Source organism: Pocillopora damicornis, chromosome 6, assembly GCF_964200805.1.
Source record: "Pocillopora damicornis chromosome 6, jaPocDami1.2, whole genome shotgun sequence".
In the NCBI taxonomy this organism is placed as follows: Eukaryota; Metazoa; Cnidaria; class Anthozoa; order Scleractinia; family Pocilloporidae; genus Pocillopora; species Pocillopora damicornis.
The window spans coordinates 13,592,607-13,612,500 of record NC_142675.1 but is presented as its reverse complement, the minus strand read 5'-3'; the positions used below and the strand labels follow the sequence as shown (position 1 = coordinate 13,612,500).

Below are 19,894 nucleotides of genomic sequence, written 5' to 3'. Positions count from 1 at the left end.
GAGGGTAGTATTAACTTTTTATTTGAAATTTAAGCCAACCTTGTTTTGTCAACTTATTGGTTTTGTGGCCTCAACATATTTTTCTCCAGAAGTTGGTATCTGTGCTTGACACTCAAACCAAGGAGGTCAAAGTTGCCATGAATAGGAGATGAATACACTCTATTCAATGGGTTAACATACAATATGCATGGAATTTGGGAGTTCTGTATTATTCCAACATTTTACTTAAATTCATACATTTTTCATAAAATGAAAACTTAAGAGACATTTTTTCTGAACACAGGTTCAGTTTTCTTCAATTATAAAATATTGACATAGTATTAGTTAAACTCTCTTTAAGCTGGACAACCTTTTAACTCTCACTATCATTGTTGAACTCTTTATGTGTTTATGGTTATCAGAAAGCCCCAAGCCACTATATTATGGTCCATTGGCTATGCTTTCCTTTAGCTATCACAAACCCCGTTTTGTTACAACAAACAAACCTCTTATTTGTAATTTTTTTTGCTTTAAAATGTTCGTCAAAAAATATTGAAAAGCATGGAATTTGTTGAAGGTACAGTAGAAGCCCATAACCTTGAACCTCCCCTGTGAACTTAAACAAGATGTGACTTCCCTTTGGTTTGACCCATTTTTCTAATCATTTGCTATCAGCTATCTCAAACTTGGTTACCCCAAACTCCCCATGAACTCCAACTAGTTTTACTTTCCCATGGCTGAAGTTTACCTGGATAACTATAACAAAGCTGATTGGCACTTCCAACCTTGAATCATGATTGAAACATTTGTGATAACATTTATGAAAACCAGACAATGAAGAAGGATAGGTTCCTGTTTGGGTCCTGGTCGGGTTTACTGATTATGACTCTGATACTCTCGTAGGGTTAAAGAAGCCATCCTAAATTGAAATTCCTAACAAATGGATATGGATGCCTACCATAATAAAGCAGACCTTTGAGGGAACATCTCAGAAGAGGGAATAATTATGAGGACCAAAGGTGCTTCAAAATGTAACACCCAAACTTTAGACCACATCATCTAACAAAGGGCCTTTCTGCACTACAGACAAAACTAGAATTGTCCTCAAAAAATCAAAGGAATAATTTTGTCATGACAAATTTTTGTTTAGTCTGTTGCATCCACACTAGAAATATAAAGGCCATCAAATTCCATTTGTGCCTGATTGGTTTATAAGACTGGCCAGCATGGTTTGAAGAAGGATTATGCCTCCAATTTCCAGGGTTTATCTTAAGTTTTTTTAAATTTTAGAATCCCCAAGTTTTGCAGGAAAAGACAATTTTTTTTATTTTTTATTAAACTTATTATAGTTCAATTACACACTGGTCGCAGCTCTTACGATGAATGAATGACAAGTTTAGCACTTTTTTTGGTAATCAGTCGATTTCATCCAGTTTGGACCTGGGACAAATTTTGTGGGTGGTGCATTTGAAGATTTGTCTGCATCAGCCAAAATTTATCAAGTCCAGACAAACCATCTGCATTTGCAAAATGTTGGTGAGTAAGCAACTTTGTCACTGGTGTGAAAAGGCCCAAAGATTTGCAGTTTGGTGGTCAAAATGTCACGATCAATACACGATTGATTAGCCTGACTCATACATCATGAGACAAATGATTAAATGGTTATTCATCTAGTAAATCACGATGAACAACAACATTTCCAATAACATGAAGACACAAGACATCTAGCTAAGCTTCCCCAACCAAACATTCTTAGAAATAAAAAGCAAATATTACTTGATTGGGCGATAAGAAGAACATGATTCCTTAATAACTGTTAACATAATTAATAATATGCAAAAAAAAAAATACTCAGTTCCAATTGGTTGAGATAAATGCAGTTTTCAGGTAATTCAATGCAGAAGAGGGTTAATTCGCGAGCAAAACAGTAGCCGTCGTTAGAAGTAGGATCTTTCGCCACGGCAACATCAATATAGCAGCTAAAAGACAGCTCTAACAACGAAAACATTGTATAAAGCACTGCTTTTTGGTTGTCGGTTTGGAAAAAGTGGTGTTTAGAGTAAGAAATTGTTAAGGAAATTGAAAATTACGAGCCGACCCAGCACTTTGCTTGAGCGATTCTACGCCGAAATTAAAAACAAACATGGTCAAACCTCGAAAACGACGATTCTATTTGATTCAAAGGGATTCGATCACAGAATGAACAATGTTTAGCCGGACTTAGAACTTTTTTGCGCCTTAAAAATGTGAAAATATTATTGTATATTATTGTCTTGATCCTACGCGGTTGTTTTGACCGAACGCACGGTTTGAGTAAATTATTTCATTACTTGTTAATTTTTTCAAAGACCACAAATTGCACTCGCTCTACAGGCTTGTGCAATTTTGTTAGTCTTTGGAAAAAATTTACACATGTTATTTATTCCAAATTGCACTAGAAATCATGTGATACTAAGTGAAATTCGACACCAATCTCAATAACTCAATCCTCCACTAATACGAACTACTGTATAAGCAAGGACAATCTAAAAGTAGAATCTTTGCCAGTGTCACTCAAAATCTAGTTATGGAAACAACCATTAGGTTCCTGTTGGATGTGTCTAATATATTAATTACTGGGATACCTGTGGTAGCCCAGTCATAAAATGCCTTTGTTTTTCTGTCGTCTTTTTTTTTTCCTCCGCCACAAAATGGAAAAATTGCGCAATAGTACCCAGTGATCATTGGGCCCTCAACACCATGACAACTAACTGTGATCCAATGAGGTGTTCACATGCTGACACGCATGTTATTTTGATGATGATTGACGTTGTCATGCATGGACAGGGCCGGGTCACATGACAAACCACGAGATTTTTTTTGTCATAAAACTCATTAGTCCGTCGTTTTGTATTTCAACGTGTTTGGATTACGATCCCCTGGAGCATTATGGCGCAAACGCTCAGAATACTTACAGACGCATATACAAGTTGTATTGTTCGCGGCCAGTCCACGCTAAAAGATGTTATTGAGCGGTAATTTTGGAACGGATTGAGTCGCGAACGCTTGAAAGTCATGAAATCCTTGAATGCCTTATATGCCTTGTATGCCAAGTATGCCAGTGTCTTAGTTGAAAAACGCACACTCGTAGTAAGAAGCAAAATCTGAAATCTGAAAGCAAACTGCATATATCCTATGTAAGTGAGACTGAAGAACAAAACTCTAATGGATGCAAACTGCTTGTGAAGAAAGAGGTAAAGTTTCCGTACAGCCCCATACTATTGGAAAACAAATCCGTTTTCCCAATGGAAATGTATTGTTTTTGTCATTGTTTTCTCTATTCAAGAACTGAATGCATAATGTAGTATGGGGCTGTGCGGAAATTTTACCAGACTCGCCACCAAGGAACGATCTTGCCACCAACGTTCTCGCCACCAAGCGAAGTCTTCTCGCCACCAAGCGAAGTCTTCTCGCCACCAACCACCAATAAAGGGATAAACTAGAATAAAGTAGTCGAGGAGAGTAGTATGTTCGAACGAGCAAAATTCAAATCGGCCGATACGTTTGTGCGCTTGTCTGTATTTAAAGACAGCGACGTGTTAGATGTGTTCCGTTCCTAACTCATTGACATCGAAACGTATCGTGTTTGTCTTTTGCACGTAAGCGAGGAGAAATTGCAAAACTCGATGCGAGGAATAAAAACTTACTTGAGAGAAAATGAAACTTCATGGGAAGAAATAAGTGATGAAATGAAACTCGATAGCAGTTGTATTAAAACTAGATGCGAGAAATTGTCAAGTCGGTGCGAGAAATTGTAAGCGTCGATGGACTGAAGCTTTCTTAAGGCAACTACAGTTGTTTTCCAAGGAGAGTTAACAGTTCGAACCAATCGATTCCTGAGTTTGTTTGCTTATTTGTATAAAAAATTTCGACGTCTGTGATGTTATAAGTTCGAACGAATCGACTCACGAGTTTGTTTACTTATCTGTATGCAAATTTCGACGTCTGTGATGTTGTCAAGGGAACTTATTCAATATTCGGTCGAATTATATTACCCAGTTTCCCCGCGGCAAAATAACAACAAACTTTATTGAATAATAAATCTAGAAGAGCAGCTCATATGTTGATCATGACTTTTGCAGATGTGGCGGCTCCTAAAAGAGCCATTTTTAGCGACCTGGAAACGTCCTAAAGACGCAACCAGGGCACGGTGGCTCCTAAAAGAGCCGTTTTTTGATGTTCCAGGTTCTGCTTCAGGTTCTGGTCGCCGGGCCGTTCAGGTAACTGCAGAGTTCGAGAAGGCGGCGGGCAGAAATCTCGTTGCCGTTAAAGTCTTCCCAGTGCTTGAAGATTTTAGATTGAAGCAGCTGGTACTTCTTCCGCTGAATCCTGGACAGCTTCCCGTCTGACACTAGCCTTATCTGAATGGAGACAAGGTCTGGCCTCCTGGTGTAGCAGCTCCACCAGCAGGTAGAATGGCAAGTGGACTCTGTTGTTGGCTCTACTGTTAAGACCGTGGTGCCACGCCTCTATGTCGTTGTTGGTGCGGATGGGCAGCATGAAGACAGACCAACAGGATTGAGGTCACATTGTGCTGGTAATCCAGTTCTCCTCCACGTACAAGGCAAGTGCTTCCAGAGCAGTGGTAGTGGCGCGGTCTCTGAGCCGCTTAAACATCGGCGTAATCTCGGCTTCCGGCAGGAAGGGCAGCGCCATGAGTTTTCTAATGTACTTGTAGGTACGGCTGTCTGCGCGGTAGGCTGGCTCCAATCCCAACTCTTGAACCTTATTGAAAAAAAGGAAAACAAATTTTCAGAGATAAGCCGTTAAGCACTTATTTTTAACTCCGTGTGTTTCTAATTCTATTAGTATAGGTATGCGTTAAGCTTGATTGATATTATTCAGAGAAGAGCCCTTAGAGAAGGACGGTAGGTAGGTATGGGTTTAATTGAAATTATTGAAATAATGAAAATGGATTTTTAGAGATATGCTGTTAAAAATTAATATTTTTTCTCGTGTGTGCCTATATAAATTCTTTCTTTAGGTATGCGTTACCTTTCTCCACAACGCTTGCGTCCAGTGAAACGGACATCCCTGCAATGACACGTTGGGCAGCAGCTCTCTAAAGACCGTCCAGAGAGCTTGTTCAAAGTCCAGAGTGATGCTTCTGACTGCTGGAGGCGAAGGAAGTATTCTCAGCACTTCTTGCAACACTGTACGGTAGTCCCGCTTTCTCTTACCAGATATGAGGACAAACAGCAGAGGAACCTGTTTGGCTTGCTCGCCGCTCCTCACAAAGGCGTTGATGGTAAACAGTTGGGTGAAGGGCTGACGACAGAGTTTAAATGTGCCATCAACGTACCAGTTTTTGGCCAGGACAAGCTGCTGCAGTTGCTGGTTTGTTGCGAAGAGCAAGTGTCGCTTGCTGCGGCTACGGACGTCTCCCTTCAAGAACCCGGCAGGAATATTCTCCTCGGAGATGTCAAACGCCAAGTCGGTGGGGTCTTCGGGTCTCAGCTGCTGTCTTAAGCGGTTCGCGGCTCTGGCCATGTTTTCAGGTTTGGGCAGTGACGGGCATGGATGTTCATATACCCGCTCCTCCAGAAGCACCTCATTGACGATAGCCGAAGCTGGCCTGAACAAGTTCTCTCGTGCGACCTGTGATAAAGAATAACATACAAAATATGAGTGTGTAGGAAATTTGCATATTTTACTCCAACCTTTACTCCTGTGGTCACATCAAATATTTTCGAGTGGCTTCCACTATCTATTATCTAAGATAATTACAAAGTAAAGTGTGAAACAAGAAATTTCTTCTGATTGGCGGTTCGTATATACTAGAAAACCCCATGCCGTAATTTATTTGAACGAACTTCAAAAAAAGTTAAAAAAATATATTAACTGCACCTGTTTCACGCGAGACTGGATCTGGGTGGAAGCAAGGACACTAAATTCACCGGGGTGGTTGTGGCCATGCATTCCCGCGAAGAATGCACCGTCCCGCTGAATAACGGATGCTTTACACCTGTGGTCTTTTCGGCGTACGGTGCACTGCCAGTCGATGGTTCCGTTTGGTCCTCTTTTGCGGATGTTGAAGGTGTAACCAGTGTTGGTCACCAGCTTCGTGTTCCCTCTTATGGTTCCCTCCAGGACAAGATGGTAAGTCGTCTCGATTGAGTACAGACAAGCGAACAAACTTATCAGCCGAACATCCTACTTTCCTCGACTAATCTCTTTATTGGTGGTTGGTGGCGAGAAGACTTCGCTTGGTGGCGAGATCGTTCCTTGGTGGCGAGTTCGCTGGTGGCGAGTCTGCTTGGTGGCGAGGTAACAGGATACCTCACAGGCGACCCAAGCTCACGCCTCGAGAAAAAGCCGACGATCAATTCAATTCACGTGTTGTGTGACTCGGTGTTAAGCTACGAGAGGAACCGTTGAAAATTTGAACACGTCATAAGGAATAGTATAGGGATCGAAATATGGTCGATTTACAACGATAAATATTTCGAAATATGAACATTTTTCTTGTAAAATCAACAAAACCCACTCATACCCTGTGTATCTAGTGTAGTTTCTGGCGATTTCTGCCGTTTTAATCTTGCTTTACCATCACTGTTATTCATATCATCTACTTTTGTTACGTTGGTAAAATCTGTACAGAAATCACACCAACCAACTCGCGCGCAAAGTAAGAAGACTATATTGAAGGCTTGAAATTATAGTACGATTGATTTTCATTAAGAAATGGGCCAGGAATTTTCCACAATAGTGCAAATAATCGTGAAGGCTAGACGCAGAAAAGCGATTGCGTGACGCTCGGTAAGCTGTCAGATGACATCTTATTGTATACCAGACGTAAAAACTCTTCAGATTCTCAGTCTGCATTTTGTACCCAGTCTGCAGTCTAGATTTTGTATCAGGTCTGCAGTCTGCTGTCTGCATTTTGTACTAACAGGTATCCGTGGTACCAATACAGTTTATTTTTGGTTACATTTATTCGCACAACACACATAATCTACCACAAAATACCTGTGTGCGAGGTAATTCGACATTTCCGTTCTTTTCCGCGCTAATACTCTTCTTTCCTTTTGTAAGAATGTAGATCACTTACAATGTTTCAAGTAATCCACCCACCCTACAAAAAATAACTCTTGCATGCATAGCATGCCTATGTTTGAAATAGACCAGACTTGAGAAAGTAAAAGGCATTGCATGCCTATGTTTGAAATAGGCCAGACTTGAGCTTACTATTTCAGTATACTAGTCCGACACCTGTAGTATCACTACACTTGATTCCAAGGATCCAGTACCATCCAGGTATCCCAGTAACCCTTCTCACAGGGCCTAGTTTTACAGCTATCAGAGAGTCAACAGCTTATGCTCAAAGTTTTGAAGCTCCTGGGATACATGTAAACATCTTTAGTATGACCCTACTCTTTGACACAAAAAGTGTCACAAATGTAAATGCATTTTCAGTTACTCAAAAGAAGGGCAGCAAATTATTCTTTTCCAAAGGGTGTTTTGGCATAATATTGGTGATTCATTGCTTTTGTTAGAAATAAAATTAAAGTAGCAGTAATATGACATTTGTTTCTGGGGAGGATTTGCACCCAGTACAATTAAAGATGGAGCCTTTTACTTTCTGGAGCCTTTGCTTTCTAGAGCCTTTGCTTTCAGCCATTGGATCTAGAGTAGATGTAGGAGATTCTCCCTCAAATTTAGCTCGGGTGTTACATATACAAGGGGCACAGTTCTGATTATTTCTACTTCTGTCATCATTGTCCCAATAAATTGTCAATGCACTTGTGGGCTGATAAAAGTTCAAGGGACACCTCAAAGAAAAATTAACACCACCAGACACATGTTCATGTTTAATGACAGAAAAAGTTGTTAAAATTAAAACAACCAGAACAGAACAGTGTTAGTGTGCAACTAAGCTAAGCAGAAAAATTTGGTAAATAATTACAAAAAACTAATAAAAAAAACTTAGGTATGTTTGTATTCTATCACATTGCAATGGGAAGTTTGGTAAAAGAGTATGTACACACTTAAAGAGTTATTCAAATCTCAACCAGGGAAAAATGTAACATCAAATAATAAGAAGAATAGTAAGCCTGGTCCTATAGCTACAACTTCAGTCACAAAGTATCAGTCTCTGTGAAAGCTTCCTCTGTTCACCCAGGTACAATATTTGCTGACACTTTGATAAAGTAAAAATTGGGAATTTTCTTTATCCAGCACTGACAGAGGAACTTAGGGTAATTTAAACTACTATTACTAACAAGATTTGTCCAAGGTTTAAGATTAATTTTCTTCTCTCCCATTACTAAATAAAAAGGACACAGCCATGCAAATTTGAGGTAGGCAATGACAATACAAAACCATTGGAAACAGACTACATGTAGGTGGAGGAGGTAATTTATTTAAATATTGAAAGCTTAAAATTAGCAACAAAAACGTTTTTTTCATTTATAAGACCTGCATTTCATTCTCCTGGTGATGCAGCAGATGTTTATTCAAAAATGACTACCAGACTTTTACTGATAAGGCAGTGACTTTTTAATGATCCCACTTATTTTTCCCAACCAGCCCCACCTCACAAGACTACACTTAAACAAGGTCAGCATAATGCAAAGTACATATAGGTGGTGTTAAAAACCATAGAACAAACTTTTTGCTGCAACAACATTTGATAAGAATAAACATATTTCACCAACGCTCATTTCTGTAGGTTTAACAACATTGTCACAACATAAGACAATGCAAAATTGTGAGGCATCTACCCCTAAGTGGGCTTCTCTGATACCCTTAGACTTCATGAGTGCACTTTTCTACCATAATTCAGAATTATAAACCCAGGCTTCTCATTTTATTAATTCATGTGGGATGACGAAATTGACTAAACCAGTTCATATTTACTGGAATGCTGGATACTGCTTGCCAAACAACATGACAATCCCACACCAATAAGCTGGAAATAAAGTAAGAAAAGTGTTACGTAATATAATCTATCATATCTTAGAAATTGGTAAAGAATCCAATTTATATTTTACATCAGCTACATCAGTACAATAACCCTTAGGCCATGATACATTGCTACAAAGTAAAAAAGCCTTGAGGCAGGGCATTTTTAATTATGAAATCAAAATATGATTTTTCTTCAACTTTGATACTTTAGGATTGAACTGAAAAACTCTTATTTTCTTGTAGCTTTTAAATATGTACAGGCCTTCCAATAGGTAGAATAACTAAAATTGTAGTGACATTTTTCTATGAGCAAATTGTGCCAAGTTAAGATCAAAGTGATTAATGACTATGTAAAATGATGGATTTTGCATAATGATTAACTTTTAAACAGCTGTGAATATATGAAAGTCATATATTTCACCTGCAGATAAAGACGTGAATACGATAGCCATCTTCATAGTAATGAACACTACTTATGCAGTAGTGAAAAGATACTATGTTATTCACGTCTTTATCCATTTTTTCACCACTACACAGATTTGTTTGGGACCAACACAGTGACCAGTTCCCAGTTGGCTTGTTAGCTCAGTTGGTAGAACACTGCACCAGTATTGCAGAGGTCATGGGTTCAAATCTCGTACAGGCCTTAATTTTTTTCCAGCCCTCTTCTCACTACTGCTTAAGTAGTGTTCATTACTGTGAAGATCGCTATCATATTCACGTCTTATCTGCAGTTTAAATATATGACTTTCATATAATCACAGCCATTTATTCACCACTTCATGGGTTTATTTGGAACCAACACAGTGACCAGTTCCCAGTTGGCTTGTTAGCTCAGTTGTTAGAGCACTGCACCATTATCACAGAGGTCATGGGTTCAAATCCCATACAGGCCTGAAATTTTTTCAGGCCTTCTTTTCACTACTGCTTAAGTAGTGTTCATTACTGCAAAGAGCGCTATCATATTCATGTGATGAACTTTTATCACCAAAAGTTATCACTTTTGATGAAAAAAAAGAAGGAAAAGGATAATTTGCTTAATATCACACGACACTGATTCCACTGACCACATCAACTGTCTTTAAAACCATCATACAAGCCACTCCAAGATCACAGACAACACAAATCAAAGGTTGTAGACATCTTGTGATTTCTTTCCATAATTACATTGGAATTACTATAGGCTGAGGAAATTTCTCAGTTACAGGTACAATTGATTGTTTCCTTTACTCTTGGGGCACTAGGCTTCAATAATTTCAAGACACCACTTTGGAAACTGAAGTTGTATAATTTGGAGACCATTTAGCTCCCTCTCAGTTTAACTTTGGTTTCAAACCTGTCTGTGTCATTCCTAAATGTACAGTCAATGAGATTATATATAAATATAAATGAATGTGGGAGAAGAGTCTACCTTGGCATGAAATGCTCAATGTATATATATATATATATATATATATATATATATATATATATATATATATATATATATATATATATATTATGAGAGGAAAAAAGGACGTAACTACATTTCCCGACAAGCCTGTTTCGTGAATCGCTTCACTCTTCAGGGGTTGGAAAGTGTTTCTGTCAATAATTACCTGAAAAAGAGCAATTCCTAGGGCAACACCTCCAATGATTAACAACTTGTCCTCAAAGAAGTTAACTGCATATATATATATATATATATATATATATATATATATATATAATATATAAATATAAATGAATGTGGGAGAAGAGTCTACCTTGGCATGAAATGCTCAATGCTGTGGTAGCAGAGCTAAGTCTACATAAGTTAAAGAATTAAAGAGGATGCATTGATTCTCTGTGACTCTGAGTTTTGCACCTAAGCACTTGTCAGACAGAACTTTTCTGAAAAGTTCTGCCTGACTAGTGCTTAAGCACAAAACTCAGAGTCACAGAGAATTGATGTGTCTTCTTTAATTCTTTAACTTATGTATAAAGCTTAACCAAATTGTTTAAGGAGCTGGTATATCAAAAATTGTACCAAATATGATCAAATTCTGATTTTGTGCCTAACACTGCTTATACTGTGTTTCCACAGCCAATAGGAGTATGTTGGAAAGTGTTTCTGTCAATAATTACCTGAAAAAGAGCAATTCCTAGGGCAACACCTCCAATGATTAACAACTTGTCCTCAAAGAAGTTAACTGCAGCATCATAGCATCCCTGTTGGTATTTAAGAGAATGATATTCCTTTGTAATATATTCAGGTTTGATTTAATATTTTCATGTCTCAGCAGAAATAAGAGAACACCTGCATGTTCCATACCACAATTACTTAAATATCATTAATAATAACTCAGCCATTTATTTTCACACAATTCTATTGGATACTTTAAATGATGTGGTGCAAAATCCCCAGGGAGTTATCATTCAATACCCCTGTCTACTTCTTTAGTATTTGTTGTCCAATTGTTTCTGTCAGAAAAAAGTTTGTGGCTCAAGTTTCACTTTTTTGTCTCAATTTCTTTTAATACATAAAGGAAAACAAGCTAATTTTGAAGAGTCTAGTGATAATGTTGATCTCACATGCTGTTCCAGAAAGAACATAAAAAGTCTACACAATTTACTGTCAATGTCCAATATTAAAATTAATGAAAGGGTTACAAAATACATAAACCTCCTGACTTGCAGGGATGTCAGCTGATAATGTCCTTGGTTGAGAGATTGTCCTCAACATTTTACATTTGCCCTGAAAGTAATGCTTCTTAGCCAAATATTCATTTTTCACACAATCTCTCAGCTGCAGACATTATCAGCTGACAAATTTCAAACTTCGAATACTGCATGTCTAGTTTTCTGATTGGTTCACTCAGCTCCAGTTATCAGCTCATACACTGAATCACCTTATCTAGAAACAATTTACCCAAGTGTTGCTAAGCTAGAATTACATTTGGATGAAAACAAACACCTCTGTCAAACATTGTGGATAATTTAATTTGATGAAACAGCTATTCCATTTGCACTCATTGGATATGAGATTGGTTAAAGCCAACTCATATCTAGCATCCACTCATGAAATAATTGTTAAATATCCTTCAAAAGCCTGCAGGCGTGATTGCTTGACTGGCATTGACAAAACTTTGAGTGGATCGCAGATCAGATCATATATCAAATGACTATGATAACTAACTTGTCTTATGATAGGTTGATGTCAATGCTCTCATTTGTTACAGATACAAATGACTTAACCTTTTTGCTCCCAAGTTCTCATCAGTAATTCTTCTTACTGTCTACTATAAAACTCTTGAATTTGGTATTGCATGAACGAATAATCTCTTAATTGATATTTTTCTTTTTTTCTCATCTCTCAGAGATTCTCTTTAACTCAAATTTTGTGCAACATGCATTCCAGACATTGATGCATCAAGTTATATTCCTTTGTCAGAACTGAAGTAACAGTACCTAAAAGCATTAAATGCCCACTTCACCCAAAATAACCCCTTGATTCAAACAGTGATTTAAGCTGTGCATATGTTATATTTCAACTAGGTTTTAGTAACATCTTGGAAGAAGAAAATGCACTAACCTGAGCTAGTAATTTAATTAACCTGAGCTGAGAACTTTTTAGTCTATAAACTAAAATCCGTACCACAAATAAGGTTTGATTGCTTTGGTTACTCTAACTCATGGTATCAATTCTACATTTTATGTCACAAACCATCACATTCCTATTCTGTTCTAATGATTTAATTCTAACTCAAGTATCAAGGACAATAAGGAAGATTTAAAGTTATTACATGATTTGTGGTGATTTTCTGAGCTTACCCTATGACATATGTTGAGATAGCTCCAAGGAGCCTTTGATTTGGTACTCTTCTCCAAATAACCCTTTAATCCCCAAGAATGACCAGCATCTCATTTCCCCTTACAATATTACTGAAGAAATGTAAAATGGTTTCCATGTTTACATAGCCTGATGTAAACACACGGGAGGTTGGGAGAACACAAGATAAGCGTAGGAAACCATGATGCAAAGTGGAGTGGTTTCCAGCTTATCAAGTGTTCTCCCAACCTCCCAAGTGTTTACATCAGGCTATGTAAACATGGAAACCATTTTACATTTCTTTTATAAAATAACTAATGAAAGAGGAACGAAAACCACGTTTACATACGCTCATGTAAAATGGTTTTATGGCCAATCAGAACGTGCATACTATTTGAATTATTTTATAATTCTGAATCAAACATTAAGGTCATGAAAATAAAGGAAATAATCTCCAACTGAAAAAGCTTATGATTGTTACACAAGATATCCTTATCAATACCATTTGAAATGTCTCAAGGACAGTGTGGAGAATATGCTTACTTGAGGCTTAAAGGGTTAAAAAAAGAACTTTGTCAACCATTAATGAGAAATGTTAGCACAAATTTATACAGCAAGAATGGGGCACTGAATTGTTGTATGTTTCATCTGTAGTCCATTCTTTGTAGAACCAGTCTGAATAATTTTTATCACCACAACATTCCAGCTGAAAGAAAACATAGCAGTTTGAGACTTTCAGACAGACTTTTTATTTGTCACAGAGCACACAAGACTTTGTACTTGATTTATTTTAATTCCCTCCTTTAAAGAGAAGTATGTTTCAGATGCAACATATGTTAGATTATAATGGATAAAATTAACATATACACATGAAAGACTGTCTGCCTTCTGAGATTTTTAAGAGTAACATAGCCTTTCAAATATTGTCTGGCTAAAAAAATCTGACAACCATGTCTCCATTTTCAATAGACTATTGCTCAGCAATCTGGTCAGTAACCTTTGACTTCACAGTCTCACACTTTTTTTTTCAGTACTTGGCAAGCTAAACAAACAAGGCATTCTGGACTGATATAATGACTTATTGAGATGAGCAGAGAAGCAACTGATTGTGAATCAATTATGGGTTGTTATGCATCTTTGTTGCCAGGTTACTAAAAAATAACTGTACATAGTTTTAAAATGACAGTGTTCATCATTAGATGCTTAATGCATTTGGATTCAATATTTGAGGGGCTAGGTTAATTTTTGAAATCCTAAGACTCAACAAAAAGGGAAGCCATTACAACTTCATGTTGATTTTAGTGTGTCATTCAGGAATGGGTTTTACCCCTGGATTTTGTGCATAGAGGGATAAATCACAATTGAAATTTACAAAGATCCAATCTAACAAAATAAATAGCTTTGAGTCTGACAGCTCTTGACACATTTTTACAACTCTGAAATTAATAAGAAGCCTTTGAAAGCAATTGATGGAGGAAGTGTTTGTGGGACAGGTGCACTCTTGAGCCATTTTTGCTAATGAACTCCAAACTTCTGTTGTTTACATATTGTCTATTGCATTTCATTTCTCCTTATTATTCAAAACCCCTTGACCTATAGTGCAATTTGGATCCATGTTTAAAGTTTTTGGTGTGCAATCCTGTTACATCTCTAACAAAGAAATAGTAGAACTTTTGGGCAATAAAATATAAGAAAGCTACACGCAACATGCAATCAACAATTGTGATCGATGGAGATTTATCTCTTCTATGACTCGCTTGTTGTTATCGCAGGAAAACAATCACATTTTAGTCTCCCATTGGTTACCATGACGCTGGTGTTGATAGTGTTAAGTGTAACTGGGCACGACAAGTTAAGACTTTAAGCAGGATTTGAAAGCATTAATCACTAGTTTCTAGTTAAAAGAGAAAAGAGAAAACCTTCAGTAAATAAACTTAAATCATTAGGATTTGAAAGCATTAATCACTAGTTTCTAGTTAAAAGAGAAAAGAGAAAACCTTCAGTAAATAAACTTAAATCATTTGTAGAGAGAAAAAAAACGGAAGAATTTTGTTTTGGAATGCTTATCTAAAAGAATATGATGCAGAGAGTGCGTGAAAGAAATGGACAAGATTTTTAACCAAGTTCACAGCAAATGCAAACGGCAATTTCACCTACTTTTCTTCTTATCCAATAGACCCAACTGAGAAATACACAAATATCTTCTAATTACAACAAACACAGATATTTTTATATTACTGCTCTTAAAGCTGAAAGGCAGACGACAAAGTTAAATTCTTGTAATTTGCCGTTTGCATACGTAAGGTGGTTAACTTATACCTTATTTTAGAGGTATAATGCCTTTCAAATTTGCCTCAAATCCTTGCTTTGTGCTTAAGAAATTAAAGGCAAAATGTTCATAATTGAAGGTATTGTTTGCTTTTGGACAATAAGCAAAAGAAAATTGTCACACGTTTTTCAAAGAGCATTCCAGTTTCTGTAGCAGTCTTACATTTACGTGTGAAATCCTACAAATACTGTTTAACAGCAGAAATAAAATCTATACAGTTTCTGAAGGATACCACTTTTTAAATGGTCGTCACAAGTAACTTTTTAGGTTATTAGAATATGGATGCAAGATGGTTGATGTGGTTGGGACACCCTGAATGACACATGAACCAGAACAACAAATTGAATGGTTCTTAATGCACAGTTTTTGCTAACCTGTTGATCAGCACCTTAATTTAAAAAAATATATACCATGCATTTTGTATTGGTATAAAAATGTGACAAACAAGAACACATCAACACCGTAACTTCAATCTACAGGTTTTTGATTGTCCTTACACATATTCTTGCAATTCAGGAGGAAAGGCTATCTTTCAATCTTAATAGATCCTCATCTTTTTCCTTGCTAAGAATGGAAAATTTTATGTCTGCATCAGAAGAAGAACATTATGGTGAATGATTGGTTGAAAGTATCAAACTTGAAAATGATACATGTGTTGGCTTCCTTGCATATGGTTCAAAAGAAAAATAATTTATTGACAGATGTATACTCAAGAAGCAGCAGTTTGCCATTTTGACAATGATCACAAGTCAAAGTATATTAACTGTTTGAGAGAGATTCATTACATTTTTTGCTGGTCACTGCATGACATGTTTGAATTAATGGCAACCAGAGTCTATTGCCATCCATTTCTTAGGGGTATTCAATTGTAAAACTCATTGAATAACACAACTTAAAACAACAACAACAACAACAACAACAGCAGAAACAATAATTCAAAAATAATTATGTCATTCCCAAATGATTTCCTGAAAATTTTGGCACCTTAGCTGGCAAAAAAATAAAAAAAAAGTTAACCTGTGCCTCATGGTTTCATTTAAGTTTTAAACATTGTTGATGTCACTACCATGATCAATAAAGTTACAAACCATGAAAAATTGCTGTCAATTTGTTAATTATTTGTTGATCAATCACAATCACAGGGTTATTAGAGTACAAAAAGGTCAGTCAGTCATTTGTGTCCTTCTATTGTCTTACAGTTCACTTGTCAATTGCTTAAAACATTGACTGTTAAGACATGACATGTTTGGTAAAGATTTCATGCAAAAATGTTTAGGTTAAAGTGCAGCATAAACATTATGGTAAAATGTTTACTCACTTTTGACTGCAGTCCATCCCAAGCCTTTTTAAATCCATCCTGTTTGTAGTCATCCAATGCAACACTCAATCCCTCACTGAAACCACTTTTAATCTGCAAATATCAAAGACCTCCATGATTATGAACAAGACATTCTGCCATAGGAGGCAGAATATACTCCACTATTTGTTGCTTAGTGCCAAAATAATATGCTGGGTCAATCATTCTCAAAACTCAACCAGCTCCAAAATCTTATGAAAAGAGTTCTTATGTATCAGTATTGCATAAATTATTGCCAAGCACATTGAAAATATTACTTTTTCCCTGAAGACATATCCAGTAATAGAACCTCCAAGCTCAACCAGGAAGATAAACCCAAGAATCACTGCAAACTGAAACACAGAAAGATGACTATCACCATGATACCTTTCATCAATTAAAATAAATATGGAAAGTTAAACAGAAAGGATCTTTGACAGCCCAACAGTACTCAATTGAACATTACGTTTTGGTTTACCAAGTTTGTTTTACATAATTATTTAGCAATCTCTTTTACTTCCCATTAGACAAAGTTGTTTCATTCAGCCTCTCACCCACCAGCTTTATACTTGAACTTTCACGAATCTTCTTTTCAAGCAAGTACTCATAATTTTCAAGAATTACAGGTCCGTTGCACACAACATGCACAAAATCATTGAAATACATGTGGCAAAATTATGAGCAGTGAACATTATGTAACATATAATGCTACTGAAAAAGACCTTTTTTTAACAACCCCTTCCTTAAAATATTACCTGTCTAAAATTTGAATTCCTAGTAACTCCCCATCTCTATTAAGCCACAACTCCATTTTTCTCTTTAACCTCTAAAGTTCATTATTTATAGAAGTTTTATGGATTTTTTTTTGGGCTGAGTACCATCAAATACTGAATATACTTATGCATTTGAAAGACTGTATTTATTCCTATTTAATAATTTACGTTTTAAACTAAAGAGATACATTCTGTATATAATGCTACACATTAAATCTGGGGGATCAATAATAAGAAAAATTATCAAATTGATAACTTGCAGTTGGCCCTCTGGAAGATTTGATTAAACTCTTATAACTCCCTGTTAACAGTTCCTCTCTTATAAGCCCCTGATTTGCAGCCTGGTAAAGTCCATATGATTCTTAAGTGCCTCACAGTATCAAAATAAATTAGGTCAGTCACAATGCTCCTGTCTGTGAGCATGATTCAGGGTGAGTTTAGTGTTAATATTTATCTCAAAAGTCAGAGAGATCTTTCCCCTGATTTAAATTCTAATCTATTCCTTTTCTTGGATAAAAATTGCATTTTCAAGTGATTTACACAAAATAATCACAGGGGAATGTAAAAAGATTAGAAATAAAATATGGGTGATCAAATGTGATCAATGCAATGTAGTCATATTAGTACTTACTGTTTTCAACATGCATACTTGCTCTTTATAGGCTCCACAACAACCAAGGAAACCAATAATTATGACAAGGGCTCCAGCACCAATCAATACATAGCATGCTGTGGAGTAATCATGACTTGACAACTTCATGTAATCACTGAACTGAATGCGAGCCCAAATACCCACAACAAGCAGGCCACCTCCTGTAAGCTGAACAGGTTATGTTCAAAATTAAGAGCTAGTCTTGGTAGAGAAGGAATATTGCACATTAAAACAATGTGAAAGCCACAAAATGATTTTGTTTCTTTGTGGATTAGGCTGGTTAATTTCAACTACTCCATTATCATCTGAGTGGTAAATTTACATGAATTTCTTTCTTGCATGCAGCTCACACTTGACCCTGAGTCAAAATTTTCATTACAAATGACAACAAGCACAACCTTTGGCCCCCTCATATCAAATTTGTTCATATTTTGGCCTTGGGGAAATATTGACTATTCCAGTGTTTTGTTGCTATTGTAGTGTTTGACTGTTTTTGCATGGTCCTATTTCACAGGTAACAATGTTGAAAGCCCCATCAAGTCCTCAAAAGTCAGGCATATGAAATAGGGTACATCTACATTCAGTTTAGATTTGCTTTCCAGAGTGACCTCACGATTAACAGTTTCAAAGATCAATACTTTGATTCTGAACGTTGTTGAATTTGAAATAATCATTTCAGTCTCCAGTTACCAACATGTACTAATAGCTCATTTGTACATCAATATTTAGCACTGTTCATGATACATGTTTTTGTAAGGTACATTTTTTTAAGCAGTCCTTCCAAAAACTATATCTCACATATTTGTGTGCCATATTCTGGCCATACTTATATTATATTGCACTAGAACTAACAGTAATACTGAAAACGTCACATGAATCACGACTGTGACACCATGTTTCTCCTCCAGACACAATTTCTTCACTATTCTACTTGCTCTGTGCACACATCAAAATACCAGATTCGAATCGAGAAAAAGCCAACCTATCTAGATTTTCTATACGCTCTTAAGTTTATCTCTCAAGTTTTTGGACTTTACAGCCACCTCTCGATTCAAAAGTTTACGCAAGATGTCCGTCTGATTGAATTTTTTTCTTTATTTAAATAACAATGGGTAAAATAAGGCGACTTTCTCAGCATAACTGAGACTAACTGATGCATAATCCTCCGAATTGATGACAGTCTGGTTTGGGTATGAGCTTCACTTGAATGGCGTTTATATGATTTTCTTTATAACTACGCTTTACCTACCCAGAACAGACCATTGAAGACGAACAACATGCATCGAACGCACTGCATGCAAGGCCCAAGTTTTCCCTCACCCGCCATTTGGTGTTTATCGGCGGTAATATCTATAACAAACACTGATTCTAATACCTTTACGCTTCTAATCTACCACGGTAGAGCTGAGCATGCTTTCACAGCACCTTCATACCCAGGGTATTCTCGGTTTTCAAAATGGCAGAATGTTGCTGCAAGCAATGTAACCTAGCCGACTACAATAGTGACACGAGTCCCACACAACACATGCACAAAACAACACAGCGGTCAAACACTGCGGATGCACGAGAGGTTGAATTTCCGAACGCGTGCCTAATTTAAAGTAAGTCAAGCAAGGGAGAGAATATTAAATTCCAATGAGTAAGACAAATGAAATAGGATTTTGAAGAAAGATTAAATCTTTACTTTATTTTATTGTGAGATATCTTTACTGCTTTTAACGCGGACGCTTCGTTTCAGTGATAAGGGAAAGTGACAGAACCTTTCTTCTGCTCTTGCCGCACAGTCCATTGTCCGTTGTAAAAATAGACCTGTGACCGTCACAAATATCTTGTGTGGCTCTGGTTCTACATTTTTTAACACATTTTCCTCAGCAACTCCACCATGAAAACAACAAAGTATAACAACAACTCTTTTATAGTTGTGGATGTGCACTAAGCACCGAAAGAAGTGTGCAAGAAAAAGGGGATCATGTGTACTATAGGTGGACTCGGTCGACATATCGGGCGACAGTCGACCGATATATCGGTCGACTATCGGTCGACTATCGGTCGACTATCGGTCGACTATCGGTCGACTATCGGTCGATGC

General features: G+C 36.8%; 2 protein-coding genes, 2 long non-coding RNA genes and 1 other non-coding gene across 5 annotated transcripts in view; 3 read left to right on the top strand and 2 right to left on the bottom strand.

Annotated features, from left to right (window-relative positions):
- LOC149044077 (uncharacterized) overlaps positions 1 to 1,770 on the top strand; it is a 5,557-nt gene extending 3,787 nt beyond the window's left edge. Inside the window, exon 2 of the long non-coding RNA XR_016187405.1 lies at positions 883 to 1,770. This is a non-coding gene — a long non-coding RNA (uncharacterized LOC149044077). The remainder of the gene's footprint in view (positions 1 to 882) is intronic.
- A 2,345-nt stretch (positions 1,771 to 4,115) lies between these two features.
- On the bottom strand, positions 4,116 to 6,372 carry LOC149044075 (uncharacterized). Its single transcript, XM_089208635.1, has 3 exons — positions 5,866 to 6,372; positions 5,014 to 5,616; positions 4,116 to 4,743 (listed from the first exon to the last, which is right to left on the bottom strand). Exons 1-3 carry the CDS (start codon positions 5,935 to 5,937, stop codon positions 4,543 to 4,545), a joined length of 876 nt encoding a protein of 291 aa, XP_089064761.1. The 5' UTR covers positions 5,938 to 6,372; the 3' UTR covers positions 4,116 to 4,542.
- Positions 4,448 to 5,768, top strand: LOC149044076 (uncharacterized). Its single transcript, XR_016187403.1, has 3 exons — positions 4,448 to 4,582; positions 4,828 to 4,890; positions 5,003 to 5,768. It is a non-coding gene; the product is annotated as an uncharacterized LOC149044076 (long non-coding RNA).
- A 1,988-nt stretch (positions 6,373 to 8,360) lies between the features above and the next one.
- On the bottom strand, positions 8,361 to 19,303 carry LOC113672389 (tetraspanin-7). The gene is given in 7 exon segments (XM_089208640.1): positions 8,361 to 8,929; positions 11,032 to 11,142; positions 13,287 to 13,421; positions 16,363 to 16,455; positions 16,659 to 16,733; positions 17,785 to 17,973; positions 19,055 to 19,303. Coding segments are annotated over 7 exon segments (753 nt in total). The 5' UTR covers positions 19,133 to 19,303; the 3' UTR covers positions 8,361 to 8,857.
- On the top strand, positions 9,749 to 9,821 carry Trnan-auu (transfer RNA asparagine (anticodon AUU)). Its single transcript has one exon. It is a non-coding gene; the product is annotated as a tRNA-Asn (tRNA).
- Positions 19,304 to 19,894: the final 591 nt, after the last annotated feature.

Excerpts from the sequence above, each read along its gene's own strand:
- LOC149044075 (XM_089208635.1), bottom strand. The coding sequence starts at position 5,937 with ATGCATGGCCACAACCACCCCGGTGAATTTAGTGTCCTTGCTTCCACC. Across the intron at positions 5,617-5,865 it reads TCCAGTCTCGCGTGAAACAG|GTCGCACGAGAGAACTTGTT; the intron begins GTGCAGTTAATA and ends TCTTTATCACAG. Across the intron at positions 4,744-5,013 it reads CGCAAGCGTTGTGGAGAAAG|GTTCAAGAGTTGGGATTGGA; the intron begins GTAACGCATACC and ends TTTTTCAATAAG.